We start from the raw sequence: 19,015 nt of genomic DNA, 5'->3' as shown, positions 1-19,015 counted from the left end.
TCCTCCTGGTGCCCCCTGGTGGTGACAGCCTCAGGATTTCAGGGCTGGGAGCAAGCGTCCCAACACCCAGCATGACTGCTAGGCATTACCTCGTTCGTGGTGGGACGGCAGTGGGGAAGCATTACCTTGTTCGTGGTGGGATGGCAGTGGGGAAGCATTACCTTGTTCGTGGTGGGATGGCAGTGGGGAAGCCGAGGCTTAGCACAGTCACGTGGGCGCCTGTTCTGCTTATGCACCCCTCCAGGAGGGGCGCCGCCTCCTAAACAGCAGTGCCCTCCGCAGGTCCCAAGAGGCGAATGGGCGCCAGGCAGGGGCTCGGTAAAGACTAAGGGGAGCTGTGTAGCCTGAGCTGTCTGTGGGGACTGAGAATTTTTATCTCCTGATTGATTTAAAAAAAATCAGTGGGTCTCCTCTCACAGAGGAGACTATCCTGAGGGACAGGCCCTACCTAGAACAGTGGGGGAGGAGGCTTCCTTAGGTATCGTTTGTCCTCCAGATGTGAGGACAGTTCACAATTAGATCTACTGATGTAATTCATTACCTAGTTAGACTAAAAGAAGAACCATGATTATGTAAACAGGTAACTAAAAAGCACGTGATTAAACAAAAACAAACACCCGAGTAAAATAGGGATGGGAAAAAAATCGTCCTAAAAGATGATGAGCAGTTAGTAGAAACCAACCGCAAACATCAAGTAGAGAAATCATAAGTTTCCACTAAAGCCCAGAACCAGCCCACAATGTGCAACCACTTGTCTAGGAATCTGACTGCTGAATGAGTGACAGGAAAGACACCTGGTCCTGGCAGCTCCCAGGCTGGACTGCAGCAGGGAAGGAACCATTTGGGGGCAGCCTCTTGGGTTTAAGGATCAGCTGTGCTGGCAAACAAAAATAAGCTACCAGTGCTCTGCCCAAACTAACCTCTCCTTCCAGACACACAGGCCGGTGTGTCTGCAGTTGCATTTTTATTACCTCCACATTTTGAAGCAGTTCATGACCAGCAGAGTGCTTTGGGGACATTTTTTACAATAAATGAAAGCATTTCTTTAAGAAAAAGGCAATTGTTCCTTCAGTAGGTAAGCCTCCCGCCCCGCCCCGCCCCTCCCCACCTGAGGGAGCAGCCCGTGGGGACCTGAACTGGTACCCTAGAAATATCGAGCAAAGCGATCCTTTGCCTCCCTGACCCCCTTCCCTCAGCAGCTGGGATGAGGGCGGCAGACTCCTCACAGGTCATTTGATCTTGAGATCCTTCAAGGCTGACTCCAAGCTCTGGAAGGAGACAAGGAGAAGACAGGCTGGTTCTCAGTTGTCCTGCAGACACCCCACCCACAGGGACCTGACCTGGGACAGAGAACCTGGTCTTTGGGGTCAGGCAGACCTGGGTTTGAATCCCAGCCCTAAAGGAAGGTGCTGCAGAGGGTGCCAAGGCGCAGATGCCAAGGAGCCCTCACCCCACTGAAGGGCCCTTCTGCAGGTAAGAAGAAGAAGGACTGGGGCATCCAGGTGGCTGCCAGGGAGAATTGGGCGGCCTGGGGGGAAGCGAGGCGGTGTGGGGAGGGCAGGCCTCACCTTCACGTCCCAGATGCTCATGCCGCCGTCCATGCCTGTAGTGCAGAACTGCGAGCACTTGGCCTTTCCCCCGCTGAGCACCGAGATCTGGCTGCAAAGAGGATGAGGGCTTCACAGATCCCAGCCTGTGCCCGCGCTGGGCCCCGGCCCACCCTGCCCTCCAGGAACTCCCCAGCTTCTGCGGGAGCTCACTCCGGTGAGTGTGAGTGTGTGCGCCCAGCAGGGACAGCCCAGGAGGCCGGGCTGTGAAGGACCACAGAGCACGACAGGACGGGGCTCCGGAGTCTGCTTTTGGGACGAGCACTAGTCCCTGTGCAAGGAGCACAAGGCAGCCGGGCAGGTGGCACAGGACGCACAAAGGCCTGGGCGGGGGCTGAGGGCACACGTGCTGGGGGATCAGAGTGACGGAGCGTGGCAGGGCGGGGAGAAGCAACAGACGGCACTGAGTGGATGCAGGGCTAGTTGCGAAGAGCCCTGAAGGCCGGGCAGAGGCGTTCAGTCTGAAGACATCGGGCCAGGCAGCCACAGGAGGGTTTAACTAGCCAAGGGGCAAGGTCAGAGTCTCGCCACACTTCTCCCTCTCATTTGTCCTGGGGTGGACGCCTGTGGCTGGCGGGATCCAGGAGTCTCTGGCTCTGGTTCCACTCTAGTCCCTCAGGGAGGCTGCTGCGAGACCCTTCGTTCCGCCCCACCCCGCCCCGCCCCTCCAGTCACCGCCCGGCCACCCCCCAGAACGGTCCCACAGCACGTCCTGAAAACTGAAAACGCAGAGCGCAGAGCGAGGCTGACTGCTCTGCCCCGACCTGATGCAAAACCTCGAGAGACTGACCGGCTTCCTCAGTGGGCCCGCACCTCGACGCTGCCGGGGTGGGCGTGGAGCTCGCCCTTCGGCCCGCCCTCACCTGACGCTGTTCTTGTGCAGCGAGTCCAGGCCCCCGCTCGCCGCCGCGCTGCCCTCCGAGCTCGCCTTCTTGTCGAGGTTCTGGAAGCGCTCGCGGGCCGTCAAGCCGCGCTGCGAGCTTTGCTTGGGCACGTCCAGCCGCCCACCGAAGCTCAGCGTCCCCGCGGCGCCATCGTAAGTGAACAGCACCGGGAAGCAGTCGTGGCCCTGCAGCGGGGAGGGGCAGGGTGCCATTGGAGCGCCCTCTTTTTCCTCCCGGGGAAACCCAGGCTGAAGGGGAGGTGCAACGCTGAGGGGCACCCGGCCGCAAATCGGGGGGTCCCAGAGGCTGGATGCAGGGCTTGGGTGTAGCACAGGGAAGCCGATGCCAGCTCGGGGACACAGCCGGCGACCCCAGGTGTAGTAACAGGGACTGGATGTCGGGGCTGAGCAGCTAGGAGCAGCCCCCTCAGCCCGCAGGGCCAGCGTTCAGCTGAGAAAGCTGGTCTGGGACTTCCCTGGGAGCCCAGGGGGCCTTGTCCTGCCTAGACGGTTACACCTGCTCTGGGAGACACCCCACAGCTGGACGTTCGTCTAGGCAAAGCAGGCCTGATCCCCCTCTGGGACCCCATTAGGTTTCCTGAGGCCTGAAAAGAGCCTTGACAGGTGGGCAGGAGAAGGGAGGGAGAGTAGTGCCCTTCTGGACACACACAGGACTGCACTCCCCCACAAGCACTCATTCTCTGAGTGAGGAGGTGTGGTCCTGTCATTTCCATTGGCCAATAAAATGTAAGCAGAAAGGTTAGGATCCAGGACCCAGTTCCCCACTTCCCCTCCTCACTCCCCGGGAGACAAAGCTCCCATCTGCACTGAGCAGAGCCCCCCTCACAGCGCCCACGCTGGACAGTCAAAGTGAGCAAGAAACAAACCTTTACTGTGTTAGGCCACTGCTGTTGGGGACTTTTTTGTTGTTGTTACCGCAGCATAACCCAACCTATTCTGACCAATAGAGATATGGATGGGTGGGTGGATGGATGGGAGGAAGGAAAGGAGGGAGCGGGGACACGTAGAGGGCTGCCTGGGCATCTCGGGGCTCGCTGGGAGACCTGCTGTCACCGGCCCCTGCCCCCCCCCCCGCCCCCTTACCGCTGCCACCAGACTGTTTTCTGTGATGAAGGTCAGGGCCAGCAACGGCAGCGTTTCAGAGGCCAGAGTCGCGACGCTGAGTGGGAGAGAGACGTCAGCCACACCGGCCCCTCGTGCTCGGTGCCTGGGTCGCCCCCCCATTCGGGTGACCTGTACTCACGCCATCTTCTTGTCGGCATCAGCCAGGCACACGGTGCTGTCATGGCTGACCCAGGCCACACGGCTGCCGCTGGCTGAAAAGCAGACACCGTGCACCCAGCCGCAGCTACTGCTGGACTCAAACATCAGCTCCCCGAAGGGCATCTTGGAGCCCCATGGGGTGGGTGCTGGCCGCTCCTCCACCTCCTTGATGTAGGCTGAGAAGATCCTGCCGGGAGAGGCAAAAAAGGGGGTGACCGGGGGTCTGGGAGGGGCCTGACAAGGGACTCCCTCTCCCAAACTGGCCTGCTGAGGCCAGAGCACCCGGCTGAGGTCAAGGGTACCGGAGCCGGCTTTTCGTGACCTGCATCTTCACGCTCGGGCAAGTCTGGGCCTCGGTGCCCACTCTGGGCAATGGTGTGGGGTCAGGAGGTCTCCCAGCTCAGGGTCCCGGGAACTCCCAGGGCCCTGGGGGCCCTCACCTGAGGACTGACCATCCACGGCTGACGTGGCTCCCAGGGCGTCTCCTGTCCCCCTCACGGTGACCACTACGCTCCAGGGCTAGCCCCTAGGATGTGCCCCCCCGCTCTGCACCGTGAACCAGTCCTGCCTCCCTTCCTGCCAGCGCCACCGGCTCCACTCTCCATCCCAGGGCCAGCCGGAGTCATCCGACAGGTCAGGGTGCCGACGAGCCTCATCAGGACCTCGTCCCCTCTGTGCCTGGGGCCTCTGGGGCCTGCTGTAGCCTCACTTCCCAGGGCAGATGCAGAAACCCAGGCCATCTGCCTGGAGCTGGGAGCCGGAGGCCTTGGGAGACTCGGGGCGGTGGGGGGTGGGGTAATGGGCCCAGAAGTGACAGACAGCCAATGGCAGGTGGAGACTCTTTGTTCCAGGCCTTAAGATAACGAGGCAGGGTTTGTCCCAGCCTATCAGTCATTTATACCTTACTGTGAAAAAGTACACCCACTCATTCTCCCTCAGATAGAAGCCAATAAGCTGAAGGAGTGGGAGGTTCCAATGAGCACAGGAGGGCCTAGGAAAGAAACCTTGCTGACGTTAAGCGGTGGCACGGGGCATATCCTTCTAAGACCCCCCAGGGGCTGGAGAGAGGAGCCAGGGATGACCCTTCAAAGAGCAAAACCCCACAGAAGCTCGACGGAGGCCCCCAGGTCACCCGCTGGCAGCAGAGCCGGTCTGGAAGGCGGGTCGCGGGGCTCCCAGGACAGCTGCCCCCCACCCTCCCACCCGTCCCTGCGTTGCTGGCAGGGCCCCCCTCACCGGCACTTGAAGTCGCAGGAGCCGGCGGCCAGGAGCACATTGTTGGGGTGCCAGTCCAGACTCAGGATGGTGGAGCGAATGGGCTTCTTGATGTGCTTGCAAACCCACCTGGACACGGCAGGCAGACAGGTAGGGAGGAGACGGGGACACACAGGTGGGCACCCGCCAACCCAGAGGCTCCAGGCTCCCACTGGGCCCTGCAGACCACAGAGGTCCCAGGAGGAAGGGGCCTGGGCCCAGGCCAGCAACGTGCCGGGTCCCACCCTGGGTGGGGACTCCACCCCCGGTCTTGCGACAACCCTGGGGCAGCTCAGTGAGGAGAAGTCACGAGGCCGCTAACTGGTCAGGGTGGGGTCTCTCGGACTCCAGCCTGACCTCCCGCCTGGCCTCTGCCCTCAGGGACCCAGGGGAGAAGATCATGACGTGCCTGGGAGCTTGCAAGTGGGCCCTGGAGTGTGATGGGCCGGGAGCCTTGGGCGAGTGATCTGCCTCAGGGCCTTTGCGCGTCTGTAACGTGGGGACTGCAGCAGACGCCCAGTCCAGGGGGGCTGATGGGAGGGGGCGGGTCAGTGCCAACAGGTGTGCAGGGCTTAGCGTGATGCCTGCAGAGGCGGCCCGGGTGCCGCCTGGGCCCTTATTACTGAGACGGGGCTGTGGGAGGGCGGGGGGCTGTACAGAGAGCCCTTCGCCTCACCTCCAAGGGCCAGAGAGCACACGCTTCCCCAGGGTAATGTGAACAGAGGTCCTGACTCCCCGTCCTGTGCTTTCTGGGACCTTCTTGCCCCACCACCTGTTGGTCTGCAGCGCCAGGTCCCTCCCAGCCCACTCTGGCCCCGCCCAGGCACCCACCAGTCGTTTTCCTGCTCAAAATAGCAGATGGAGATGACACGGGAGCCACTGCCCACAGCGAACTTGTTCTCCTGGGGAGCCCAGCGCACACAGCGAGCGGCGCGGTTGATGCGCAGGATGACCAGCGTGGGCTTCCACGTGCGGCCTTTCAGCGTCCACACGTAGGCATTGCGGTCTGTGCCGCAGGTCACGATGCGGTTACTCTCGGGGGCCCAGTCGATGCCTGTGGGGTGGGAGGAGGCACTAGGCTGAAGCCATCCAAGCAGAGGTGGCTCTACAGTGTACACATAGGAGGGGCTTAGAGGCCACAATCGGGGTGAAAGCTGCTCCAGGGGGTGCTACTAGAGTTCACTGGGGGTGTTACAGCTCTCCCAACTATCAGCAAACATGCTAGAAGGCCAAGCCAAGAGACAGAAAAGAAACGGGTCCTTGGTAATGCTGAGCTGCTGGATCACACCTTTCCTGAAGCCCTTAAACTTCTGAGTTTTTCAGTAACATAAACCAATCAATGTAATCCCTTTATAACTTAAGCCAGTTTGAATCAGGGTTCTGTTACTTGCAACCCAAACTATCCTACCTAACACAGGGAGTAGGTGGATGGCCCGGCCCTGCCCTGCCTTCTTTCAGGAAGATGACCCCAGCCAGCCCAACCCACCTGTCACCTGCCCGTTGTGCTCCTTGAGCTCGTGCACCTGGACCCACTTGTTCCCGCTCTTCTCATAGATGTGCACCTCGTGGTTGTTGGGGCAGATGGCGATCTCTGCAGGAGAGATGGGCAGGCGTGGGGAGGAGGCATGCGTGCCCAGGCTCCCCCCTTCCCCCATGACTCCCCACCTTCTCAGGCCACCTGAGCAACACTTTGTCCTCTGCTAATGCACTCTCCTCCTCTGCCTCAGGTCCTGCTGGGCCCCCCTTGGGACTCCTCCCCAGGGGCTGGCCACCCCTCATCTGCACCCCACAGCCCCAGTGTCCCCAAGGCAGTCTTGCAAACCTCCGGGAGCTCTCCCTGCCCCCTGCTCTGCCCCTGCTCCAGCCACGGTCTCCTTGCTGCTCCTGATGACACCAGGCTCTGCCGCCTCGGGGCCGTTACACCCACCCTGGCCTTTGCACGCTGGCTCCGTCACCTCCTTTGGTTCTCCATGCAAACGTCACCTTCCCTGAAAGCCCCTCCCTAGCCCCCTTTTCTAAACTAGTGCCTTGGCTCCTTCCCTTTCGCCTCACCCTTCATGTTTCCTCAGAGCTCATTTCACTGCAGGTTACGTTTCCCATCCCCAGACCCTCCCGTAGCCGTCAGCAGAGGGCAGACCCGCTGTCGTGCCCACCCGATCCTGGCGCCCAGAGCAGCGCCTGGTGCAGGCAGGGCCGTGCTCTCGCCTCCAACCCTCAGTGCCCGCTCGCCTGGCTGCCCTGCTTGGGTCCCTTCCCTCCGAACACTCAGGATCTCAGGATTGGGGGTGAAGCAGGGGGACAGCTTCCCGCGTCATCCGATGGGGGGGGAGGGGGGGCACTCACGGGTGCGGTCCTTGTTCCAGGCATGGCAGCTGATGGGCTCCACCAGGAAGCTGTGATAGGCCATGGCTGCTCGGCTCCTGTGCCCAAGACAGAGAGGGAAGCCAGGTCAGCCCCGCCCTGCCCCAGCCGGCCTCGCGGGAGGGCAGCAGGGGCCACCCTGGCCTCCCGACTCTGGCCTAGCGCTTTGTTTCCCTCCTGGGGCCTCAGTTTCCCTCCTCATGAAACAGCAGCTCTCATGGGATGTGTCCGAGGCTCCAGGGGACAAAGACAAAGGATGGGGTGGGGAGTGGAGGCGGGGAATGGGGGTGTGGGCGAAGCCACTACCACGAGTGGGGTGTGCTGGGACCCTGCCCCAGACAGGCCATCACTCATCATCTGTGCCTCAGTTTCCCCATAGGTGGAAACTCTCGCTCCCCAGAAGGAGTGAGCCAGGCCTCCTGGCCTTCGCACATGCTGTTCCTTCCCTCTGCAGGGAAGGTCAAGCCTGATGTGTCTTGGAGGCCAGTTCTGTCCACATTTCACACCGGCGTGCTAGTCTCTCTACACCACCAAATGTCCACCCCTGTTCTATGCGGCAAAGTCCTGCTCAACTGGAAAGACCCAAAGAGATCATCACTTCCTCACCCATTCTCTCCCCACCTCAGCTTCCCAGGGTCATGGGTAGAGCCCAGCAGCACTGCCTACCAGCTGTGTGACCCCAGCATATCACTCGCCCTCTCTGAACCTCAATTTCCACATCTGCCAAATGGGAACAGGAATCCTGTCCCCCGCCCGCCGAGGTGTTAAGAGGGTGAAATAAGACGACACACCATGCCTGGCACATAGTAGGTGATCATGAAATGGCAGCGCTTTGTCTAGAATGCATGTGCCGGCACCCGGCGTGCTTCACCTGTTTAGGGGTGGGCCTTCCGGCCGGACCAGGGGCCGATCCGGGGGCACACGAGCCTCAGGTCTTCTCACTGGCTGTTCCCTCGGCCTTCGAAGCTCTTCCCCCAGATGCCTGCACTGCTCCCGCCCTCGCTGCTGCCATTCAAGTCTGTGTCCAAGGCCACCTTCTGAGCAAGGCCGCTGCCCACCCCACCTCCACACTCCCTAGTCCCTAGTTTTCTCCAGGGGATGATCTTACTGAACACGTGTTACCTCGTGCTCATTCATCCTGCCCGTGTCTTTCTCCCCCTGCTGGAAAGTAACGAGCTTGATGGAGACACATTTCTGACCATCATGTTTACATTTCTATCCCCGGCGCCTAAATGCGTGGCACATAGTAAGCACTCAATAAATATTTGATGAACACAATTGTTTACTGTCATTAGTGTCCAGCAGAGTAAGTTACTTTTTAAAACGTAAAAGAAAAAAAAGCCACACCACATTCCCTGAACGCTGCACTCACCAGCTCTAAGCCCTCCTGTATTCTCGACTTGAGCCCCAGATGACGGATGTGAGGGCTGCGGTTGGAGGGGAAGCCACCTGCCGGAGTCACGTGGCCCTGACGTGAGCGTTCCCAGGCCCTCGGCCGCCTCCCCCACCTGACTGGCAGGTTTGTGGCCGGAGGCTGGGCCCCAGGAAGGCAGCTCCTCAGCCTGGATCTGAGCCCTGACCTTCCGGGATCCCTGGAGTCTCTCTCTGCCCCCATGGGGGGTCTCGACCAAGACCCCTCTGGGAGGAACAGCACTGAGTTGGGGCCCAGGCACGAGGGTCAGGCTGCAGTGCCATCCATCATACTGCTGGGGACTCCAGGGCTCAGCGACCACAAATCCCGCTTTAATTTATAGCAGGAAGACCTGGAAAGTTCCTAAAGCGGCACAGACCACCGCGCACACGTGCACGGAGAGGGCAGGGACCACCGCGCCTGTTCCCGCAGGCCTAGAGCAGGGCCCCGGGTGGGTCCCCGGGCAACATTTGCTGAGAAAGAAGGTGGACACACACAGCCAGGCGGAGGCCACACACACGCACGCGCGGTCAGCCTTGCACGCGCGCGCACGCACACACCGATCCCATACACACACGTGTCAGCCTTGCATGTGCACACGAGCACACCGCTCCCACGGCGGCCGCCTCCCCAGCCTCTGTCTCCTTATAAGGCCTCTTTGTGTAAAGCAAAGGCCCCGGAAGTGGCCTCGGAGCCCAGGTCAGCAGGCCTGACGGGGTTTCCCCAGGCACTTCTGCTGCATCCGGCCTGGGTGGGCAGGGGGTCATCCACGTCTCCACCGCAGATGCCAAGACTCAGAGTGGGAGGGAGCACCTAGGCCTGTCCACTAAGCTGTGCTGATCTGCCTGCCCCCATTCCCCAAGGTCACAAATGGGGCAGGGGGCGGGGCGGGGTGGTGGTGGTTAAAGCCAAAAACCCACTTCCAAATGCCAGCTAGGTTCTTCTTGGCCCCTGACTCCACAGGAGGCCAACCACCCCCTCCCCTTCACCCCAGGCGGCCCAGAAGAAGCCCAGGGGGTCCCTGGACCCTAGACTCAGCCGGAGCAGAACCCAACTTCCCAGCTCCAACTGTCCCGGGCTCACTGTCTGGCCGGGCATCTCTGCCCCTTGCGGGCTCTTGGTGAGAGTGTCCAGACGTGTGGGCCGGGCTCTAACAGCCTGTCTAGGGACTTTTCAGAGTTCCAGGCTGTGAAGATGGAGACACTGGCTCTACAGAGGACCGCGGCCCCCATACTTGCCAATATCGCAGCTGAGAGGGCTTGGGGACCCTGCCCATTGTCTCCTGGAACCCAAAGGTTCTCAAGGGGGAGAGGGAGGGGCTGATAAAGACGGCCACAGCACAGTGGGACAGACAGGTTCAGAGCACACCTATCAGCCGATCACACTTTAGCATAAATTCAGACAGAAATACTCCCTTGTCTGCTGACCCACACTGTACAGGGGGGAGGGGGTACGGGTGGAAGGGGTGGGAGAGAGGAAGACGTGTTTTGCCCTTTTCATAACTTTTTCATAACTTCTGCAAAGCGGCTGAAAGCAGCAGGGCCTCCCGAGGACTCCCAACCCCCACAGGTTACAAATGCGGAAGCGGCAGCCCAGGGAGGGGCGTGGCTTCTCCAGCCACTGCAGGCTTGGGGATCATGGGATCATTCCGTGTGGTCAGATCCAGGAAAACAGCCTTCACACCAGGCCACCCCGCCACAGGAACTGTGACTTAATCATTCCCAGGGAAACCTCTACCCTACCAAGGGGCGGGAGGGGAGGGTGGGGCGGGCACTGCCCGAGTGTGGACAAGGCAACCGCTCAGCGGTGTCTCCTGGTAGAGACAAAGGCAGGCTGAGGCCATGGCCCCGGGAAACCCACCCACTCATCGCTGTGACCCTGTGAGCCAGCCCTGTGGACCCATTTGATTGTCAAGGACAAAGAGAGAGGAGGGGGCCCTGGGGATGGCGTTGGCACTGGGAGTCCACGTCTAGTGCTCTGTGCCCCCATCACCCTGGAAAGAGAGTGAGGCTGGGGGAGCACAGGCCAAACCCCGACAGACTCCCCCAGCTGGCTCTAACCGCCCCCCACCAGCCTGGAGCCAGGATCTCCCTGTGCTCCAGGTAGCTCTTCCCCCATGTCTGGCACACAGTAGGTGCTCAGGATGAATGGACGGGGGATCACGCAGGGCTGGGAGAGCAGCATGATGGCTGGGAGGAGCTTTGGGTCTCCAAGGTGGGGCGTGGGTCTCCAGGCATGGGGTGCCAAGGACCATGTACCGGGGTGTGGACATAAGCTGCACGGGGACAGGTATATTTGTTTTGTTCACAGATGAATCCCCAGTACCAATTAGAGTGCCTGGCACATAGTAGGTGCTCAATAAATATTTCTTGAATGTGGTCGCATGAATGAATCACATCCGTCTTATGGTATACTCCTTATAGACCAGCCCTATTATTTCACTGGTACATGTATGCAACTTGTAAATATTTACTGGGGAGTATGCACTCAAGATTTTTTCCTGATAGCGTCAACGATCCAAAAAGCTTGGAAATTGTCAATCTAAAGGGTCCTCTCTGAGGATTCGGGGAGAAAACAGCTCCCTTCCAAAGCAAGGCAAGCCAGGCGAAGCCCCCAGCTGCCCAGCCAAGGGTCTCAGGCCTCCCATCTCTTTCTTACATGCTGGGGGCAAATTCTGACTCTCTCCATACTGACTAGGAGCCCTCCGCCAATGTTTCCCCCACATCTCTATCCAGAAAAGTCTGGGGCTGGACGAGGCACCAGCTGTAGGTTCTTTCTTGCTTTCAGAGAAGCTTTGCCAGCCCAACCTTCTCTGAATCCAGAGGTTTGACTGCATTGGAGGCTAAACCAGGCAGGAGCTGCCTGCAGCAAGGATCTCTGCTCTGCAGGCACTCAGGGAAGTCCCCACCCAGCTCAGCCACTCCAGGGAGCTGCCAGCAAGCCAGTTTGCACATGTGCTGAGCAGTTACTCAACTTCCTGTTGTGTGTGGAACAGCCCTCGTCACCCCAGCAGACCAGCCAATCCCTCCTCCCCAGCTCCGCTCTTGAGGTCTTACAACCCAGGCAAAGTCAAGAAACACAAATGAAAATAATCATAAGGCACCACAAAGCATCAGCTAAAATAATCCAAATCAAACAAAACCCCAAAACACATAAAACTCAATGCTGGCAAGACTGTGGAAAAATTATCATTTGTTGCTAATTTGTTCAGCCTTCCTGAAGGGCAATGTGATAACACTCAATCCAACCAACTAGGTGGGAACAAACAGAAGAACACAAACAGGAACTTAAAAATTGTTAACATTTTTGGTGGCATAAATTCATTTTGGTGCTAAAAAAAATAGCCGACTTTTTTTTTAAAGCAAACATGTTCATAATAATCCTCTTTATAATGGTGACAGGATAGAAAAATCCAGATGACTACAAATATGGAAAGAGAAATAGTGATATGAACATGTTGTTATAAGACCTATGTGGATAATATACAAACACTTATGTAATTAACTATGTAATTAATTAACTTACTTGGCTTTTTTTTTTTTTTTTTTTGCCACTTGGCTTGGGGGATCTTAGTTCCCCCACAGGGGATCCAACCCGTGCCCCCTGCAGTGGAAGCACGGAGTCCTAACCACTGGACCGACCTGGCATCTTTAAATGCCCGGAATTTACCCAGGACTTTGACATACATTCTCTCTTTTACACCCTAAAACAAGCCCAAGAAGTTTTCCAGTGTTTGTTTTAACCTTCATCTCGTACAGGAGGAAACAGACTCAGACAAAAGCCAAACTTTGCTCAAAGTCACCCACTCCTAAATGGTACAGTTTGGGATTCTGACCCCGAATCTCAGAGTTTAGGTTCACCTGGACACTTTGATAAATGTAGGCAGGCCTTATAAATAACAGCAAGGACAATAAAAGTGCACGTTTAGGCCCTGTGTGCGCCTTACACACATGATCATATTTAAGCCTCACAACATGAAAGTTCCCCATTTTCCAGATAAGCAAAGTTGAGGCCCAGAGAGGTTAGGTGGCTTGCAAGGTCGGTGGCCAGTGATGGAAGAAGCTGGCGCTCTTACCAGTTTCTGGCCCCGGAGACCTCGCCGGCGGGGGTGCTCTTAACCACCGGACAGCACTGCCCGCCAGGCGGGAGGAGCCTGGGGACAGCCCGGAATAACCTGAGAGCCTCGGCGTCCGCACCAGGCTCGCTCCTGCGGCTTCACGCCAGTCACTACTGTGTCCCTGTCACCGCCCGAGGTCCCGGCCCTGGCCGCGGTCCCCACGCCGCCGGCGACGGGGGGCGCCGCTCGGAACGCTCCGGTCTAGCGCCCGGGAGCTGAGGAGGGAGCGTTCCGGACCCGGCCCGCCCCTCCCTGGACCGGAGCCCTCGGACCGGGCCCAGCTGGCGGGAGGCGGGCTGAGGGAGGGGGCGGTGGCCGGGAGGGAGGGAGGGAGGGAGGGAGGGAGGGGCGAGGCGGCGGGGGCGCTAGCTCATTTCCCGGCTGGAGCAACCCGGAAGGCTGGAGGACGCAGGGGAAGTGACTGGGCGTGGGGCCCTGCGGCCCGAAATAACGGGGCTCACCGACGGCGGGGCAGAGGCGGGGGGAGGGGGGAGGGGGGAAGGCGGGGGGGGGGGGCGGACGCGCGGGCCGGGACGCCCCGAGGGCGCAGACTGCGGGGGGCGGGGGGAGCGCTGCGGTTCCCTCGCCCGGAGGAGACCGCCCGCCCGCAGCCCGTGCCCCGCGTGTCCCCTCACCTCCAGGCGGGCCCCCTGTGGCCCTTCTCATCCCCGATCTCCCGGCGGCCCCTCGTTGCGTCCTCCCCACCTGCATGAGGTCCCTCCCCGCGCTCCCCACGCCCACACCCCCCCCTCCGGGCCGCTCCCGCGCCCCCTCACCTCGGGGCGCCGCGGCCGCGGACTCTGGGCAGTCGACGCGCCGAACCGGCTCTGGGCCCCGCGCAGCTCTGCCACTTCCTCGTGGGCGGGGGGCGGGGCCTCCCGGCTCAGCCCCGCGGGGACCGGGCGGGACCCGGGCGGGCGGCTAGCGGTTGGAGAGCCCTGGTCCCGCCCACCCCCCCGGGGCTGGGGCCGAGCCGACCCGGGGCGCCCTGACGGCGTGCGCCCCTCGCCCCCTGGTGGGCGGGGAGACTGAGGCTCGGCGAGGGGGGCACCGCCCGGGCGGGAACCCGAGCCCGGCGGCGCGCACGGCCCCCACCCCCGCGAGCGGCCTTGGGGAGCGGCGGTGGCCCAGCAGCTTAGCTGCCTCTCCCGGCCTCAGGCCCCGGCCGCGCGGGGACCAGCCCTCCATTCGCGAGCGGATGCCCGCTGGGCGCCCAGTGTGCGGGGTGTGGGCAGTCAGGGGAGCCGAGGCAGCCCGCCCGCCGCCGGGGTCCTCGCTTCAAAACGGGGGCGCCAACCCCCCGCTGGTCCAGTTCCTTCTCAGTGCCGACTTCCTGCCCCTCTTTCCACCGCAGACCGCTTCCGACCCTTAAGTTACCCAGCGGCCTCGCAGCCGCCTGTATGTGGGTCTTGGGCCAGGTAGGCCCGGCGGTCTCTCCATCCCTGCCCTCTGCCTCATCAGTGGAGATGTGGCCAGGTGGTCCCTCCCGCTAGGATTCAGCTCAGCTGGTCAGCCAGGCACTAAGTAGAATCACGGATGGGCGTGGGGTCTTCATGGGTCTCAGGAGGTCCGGGGCCAGGCATCCACCCTGTGAGGGCTCCCCGCTTTGACCCATGCTGTTCTTTCTGCCTGGAACACTTGTCCCATGCTGTCCCCACCTGGCCCGCTTCCCTTTATCCTGCAGGACATGAGTGAGTGTCTCTTAGGTCACTCTGTCCCTGACCCCCTCCTCAACAGGATCCTGTGCTCACCAGTCCTAGCTCCCATTACACAATTCCACACCTGCGGGCAGCCGGGGGAATGAAAGGTGTCCAAAGGTGAGGAGCACTTTGAGGTGAGCACACAGGGTGCTTGGGAAACTTCAGCTTCGATTAGTAGGACCCTGGCCTTCCTGGCTCTGAGGAGACACTGAGGGGCTGTCAGCAGGGCCCCCCATCCAGCCTTGGCAAATCCAAGTGATGGCTTTAGTCAGAAAAAAGTTTCAGATGGTCTGTACTGGCCACCCCCATCCCGTGAGGACAAGTGCAGTTTAATGCTGAGGTGACATTTGTGTCCCTGCCTTCCATTTACCCCTCTGCAGCTTTGCAGATGCCCAGGGAACCATCCCAGGTGGGACTGAGCCCCATCTCTGATGGTGGCCCCTGAGTGCTCTCACCCAATCAGCTTGTGGTCTCCCCGCCCCACCTCCTGGACTTGTGACCTGAGACAGTGGGTCAAAGCAAAGCCCAGGATTTCGAATGAAGATAGAGGGGAAAGCAGCGCCTTCTGGAATTTGAACACGAAAGTGGAAGAGCCACAGGGAAGCCTGACAACCCGGGGCGGGGGGGGGGGAGGGGGGAGCATGATGGAGAGAATCCCAGGAAATGACCAGAGCCCTGGTCAACCTCTGACTGGCAGCCTGAGCCCAACCTGCCTCCGGGGCTTTCTTCAGGTACGTGAGCCAAGGAATCTACTTTTTAAGCTGGTTTGAGTTGCTTTTCTGTTACTCATCCCTAAAAGCATCCTAACAAATATGCACAGCTGAGGGCTCCCTCTTCCTCACGAAACTGAGCTAATTTGATGAGAAGACTCAAGCTTAGTGCGAGCAGAAACCATATTTGTATTATTCACGCTGCTCTTCCCGGGGCCGAGATCAGTGCCTGGCAGCCAGGAGCACTCAGTATGTATTTGCTGAATGAATCAATGAATGAACAAACCAGTGGGGTTAGAAACTTGAACCTACTTCCGGCTCTGCCACTTAACCTGTAGTGTAACTTCAGTCTTCTTGCAGCGCCTGGGTTTCCGCATCTGTAAAGTGAGGCTAATTCCTAACAAGCACTGCCCGGCCACCTCACAGGCCTGCAGTCACTGTGGGAAGACCCAGTAGATGGGAAACACACCTCAAGCTGGGAAGCGACAGGGGTGTTATTTGAAATGGCTCCCTTGGGGAACAGTCTTCTAAGCCTTAAATGGAGCAAGTCCTTGGGTGAGGAGAACCTGGGGGTGGAAGAATTTCATCTGGAGCTCAAAGAACAGCTCAGAGAGCTTTCTGTTTCTGCCTGGAATCTGCCTCCCCTGGTGCCCTGGGATGAAGGTCCTACCCTCTCCCTTCTTCCCCGCCTTCCCAGGATTCCCAGGAAGGCAGCCACGCACCCAGGCTGACTCCTCAGGGCTGGCTGACTCGAGGAGGGCCGTCAGTTGGGGTCTGGTGCAGCGTTTCAGGGCCATCAAGGTCCTCCCTGGCTCTCTGCTCCTTCCTCCTTGCTGCACTGGCCTTACTGCCTCCTGGTCACAAGGTGGCAGCCTAGCTTCAGGCTTCTGGACTCAGGAAGTGGTGGGCTGGCCAAGGCAGCGGGAGACCAGGGAGGAAAACCTTCCAGAAGCACGCAGCGCGATCTCCTTCTGTCTCAGCCCCTGCCCACCCCCGAATGGGGACCATAGGTCTCCCCCTGAGATCGAAGATTGACACCCGGTACCAGGAGGGAAGAGGGGAGACCCTGGGCCTCCTTCCAAGGCCACGCACACATGGAGGTCTGGAACACACACAGCACTCCTCAGCCGGGGCCTGCTCACACCCCTTCCAAGCCGCACGGCTCAACTGAGAAACCGAGGTCTACCAGGAGACCCCACAGGTATCGCCGGGGGTGGGGGTCCCCTCCTGGTTCCAGTGACATCACCCTGCTTCTGAGTGCGGTGACAGAACTGGGCTGGGTCGCTAGGCATCTCCCCTGCCTGTCACCACCCAGCAGGGAGCATGCTTGGTGGTTATCCCTGGGGCTCTGGAGAGGCTGCCTTGATACAGGCTGCCCTCCCTCTCTGAACTTGCGTTTTGTCATCTCTAAGATGTGGCAGTCACAGTTCTAACCCTGCAGGGTTGCTGTGAGGAGTTCCTGCCTATCAGCTGCTTCCCTTGGTGCCCGGCACCGTGACCTTGTGTGCGTGGCACACGTTCTTGCTGCGTTGGATCCGCGCATCCTTCCTCATCAAGCCCCACTCAGGTGACTGGCTCCTCTACCTTAGTAGCTTTCAAGCTTTTTTTGACCATGACCCCCACGGACACATGTTGCGGCCTAGTCCACAGCCCCCTGTGTATCTGAAACAGAAGTACCACGAAGCAGAACTTACTACACGCAATGCAGAATGTTGTTTTCTCCTCCAAGTACCAGCCGTGATTTTACAACCTACAAATGGGCTCTGATCCTCAGTTTGAAAAACTCAGCTCTAGACCATATTTCCTTTTTTTTTTTTTTTTCCTGCCGTGCTGAGTGGCTTGTGGGAGCCTAGTTCCCTGACCAGGGATCGAACCCGTGCCCCCTGCAATGGAAGCACAGAGTCCTAACAACTGGACTGCCAGGGAAGTCCCTCCTCCCTTTTTCTGAATGGCCTAGTGGATTCGTTTCCTGTTACTGCTGGAGCAGCTCACCACAGAGCAGGTGGCTTGAGACAACACAAGTGTCTTCTCTTACAGCGCTGGAGCTCAGAGCTTCACAGCCCACGTCAGTGGCTGGAGGGTGCTGGCGGGGTGCTGTTTCTTCTGGAGGCTCCAGGGGAGAACCAGGTTCCTTCTTGCAGCTTTTAGAGGCCTTGGCCTTCTCCCACCGCAATCTGTGATTCTACCCCCTCATTTCCTCAGACTCTCCCCCGCCTGCCTCCCTCCTATAAGGATTCTTGTGATTACACTGGGCTCACCTGATAATCTAGGCTCAGCTTCCCCAGCTCAAGATCTTTAACTTAATCCCATCTGCAAAGCTCACAGGTTCTGGGGATCAGGACAGGGACATCTTTGGGGGGCCAGTAGTCTACCTATCACACCTAATATTTGAATTAGACACACACATAACTCACATTAACTTTATAATGTATAGACCATCTGTACTATTCCACGTGGGGTAGCTTAATGGCTTCACCGACATCGCAGGCACCTGAGGGAACCCTAGGCCTTCGCATCACTGCCTCACTGGGCACACATGAGAACTAAACCACTCGCGTGATTGTTGGGTCAAACTGAAGGGGCCATGCCTAAGCAATTAATCTGGGTTCTGAGGCCAACCCCTGTTTTCTCATATTCTGGAAAAAACTTTTTTTTTTGGTTAGCAGGAAAACCATACACCACTTCCCACCCTACCCCACTCTGCTATTAAGGGTCTCCGGGGCCTAGTATGGGGCCAATGCCAAGCCTGAAGGCAAACCTCGGCTTTACTGAATAACAGCAACTGCTAACCCTTTACTGCTCCCAATTTACAGGTGAAGACAGGCTCAGAGATGTTAACTATGTTGCTCAAGGCCACGCAGCTTGGCAGAACTATGACCTGACGCCAAAGCCTCCAATCAAAGGGCTTTGGCCACTGTCCCTCCAAATCGGTGGCGGCTGTGGACCAAGGCCTGGTCAGAGTCTCACGAGCAGGGCGAGATGAAAAGCGACCTTCCACCATCTCAGACCCCAGCACTGCGGGTTTCTGGCTGCCACGACAGGGATGGGCCTTCTTCCATGGATGTGAGATGGCCCAAGTTAAAAAAAGAAAAAAGATGACTCTAGGCTTAAGTTCTTGGAGGCCAAGTTAGTAAATTTATTGTTTCTTTCACAGAATACATTGTTTCTCTAAAAACCTCTCGAATTGCTCCCAAGCCATGTGATTTAATGAAACTAAAAAGAAATTGGTAGCTAATTCCTGTTTCTTGGCCTGCTTTTGTCTATCCTCGTTCTGTCACGACAGCCTTGCTGATGCACTGGTACAAACACGTGTACACAAAGGAGCTCCTGCCATTGGCGGGGGGGGGGGGGTGGCGCAGGGAGGATGCCACAGCAAACGGGAAGAGGCAGGTGCCCAGGTGCTGGGATTCTCTCCTGGAGGGAAGTAATGCTTCCCATGGCTTAGCAAAAGGGCAAATTTACTCTTTTAAGAATATCACGATGTCCTTTGAGAAGCACTATTACCAGCGTTGTCCTAACTACTAGAGTTGTGTTGGAATCACCGCTCCGCTTCTGGGCACACAGCCATGCTCTAGGCTACGCTGTATTCATTTATTTGCGCCTCTCAAGAGTCTCAGCCTTGAAATGTCAAACTTTGTGTCTAATTATGAAGATAACTTAGTTTGGGTACAATAATCTCTAAACCAAA

General features: G+C 58.7%; 1 protein-coding gene and 1 long non-coding RNA gene across 4 annotated transcripts; one reads left to right on the top strand and one right to left on the bottom strand.

Annotated features, from left to right (window-relative positions):
* Window positions 1-947: 947 nt before the first annotated feature.
* ARPC1B (actin related protein 2/3 complex subunit 1B) lies at window positions 948-13,831 on the bottom strand. Of its 3 annotated transcripts, none has more exons than XM_057530074.1 (11): window positions 13,694-13,831; window positions 7,372-7,448; window positions 6,515-6,619; window positions 5,860-6,082; window positions 5,011-5,118; window positions 4,676-4,765; window positions 3,755-3,961; window positions 3,595-3,670; window positions 2,471-2,676; window positions 1,569-1,659; window positions 948-1,268 (listed from the first exon to the last, which is right to left on the bottom strand). In XM_057530074.1, the coding sequence occupies exons 2-11, from the start codon at window positions 7,433-7,435 to the stop codon at window positions 1,230-1,232; spliced, it is 1,209 nt and encodes a 402-aa protein (XP_057386057.1). In that variant the 5' UTR covers window positions 7,436-7,448; window positions 13,694-13,831; the 3' UTR covers window positions 948-1,229. The 3 variants fall into 3 exon arrangements, with proteins under 3 accessions (XP_057386057.1, XP_057386058.1, XP_057386059.1); XM_057530075.1 differs by lacking the exon at window positions 13,694-13,831 and adding an exon at window positions 12,876-13,146; XM_057530076.1 differs by lacking the exon at window positions 4,676-4,765.
* LOC103000399 (uncharacterized) lies at window positions 13,825-18,546 on the top strand. The gene is made up of 4 exons (XR_003623800.2): window positions 13,825-15,348; window positions 16,308-16,528; window positions 16,769-16,894; window positions 18,141-18,546. It is a non-coding gene; the product is annotated as an uncharacterized LOC103000399 (long non-coding RNA).
* The last annotated feature ends 469 nt before the right edge of the window (window positions 18,547-19,015 follow it).

This window comes from Balaenoptera acutorostrata, chromosome 15, assembly GCF_949987535.1.
Source record: "Balaenoptera acutorostrata chromosome 15, mBalAcu1.1, whole genome shotgun sequence".
Classification (NCBI taxonomy): domain Eukaryota; kingdom Metazoa; phylum Chordata; class Mammalia; order Artiodactyla; family Balaenopteridae; genus Balaenoptera; species Balaenoptera acutorostrata.
Note: the sequence above shows the minus strand (reverse complement) of the source record. Positions and strands in the feature narration are given on the sequence as shown.

Coding starts and splice junctions, on each gene's coding strand:
- ARPC1B (XM_057530074.1), bottom strand. CDS start 7,435: ATGGCCTATCACAGCTTCCTGGTGGAGCCCATCAGCTGCCATGCCTGG. Junction 4,766..5,010: donor TCCTGCGACTTCAAGTGCCG/GTGAGGGGGGCC, acceptor TTTCTTTCCTAG/GCCCTCCTGTGCTCATTGGA. Junction 1,269..1,568: donor TGAGCATCTGGGACGTGAAG/GTGAGGCCTGCC, acceptor GTCTCCTTCCAG/AGCTTGGAGTCAGCCTTGAA.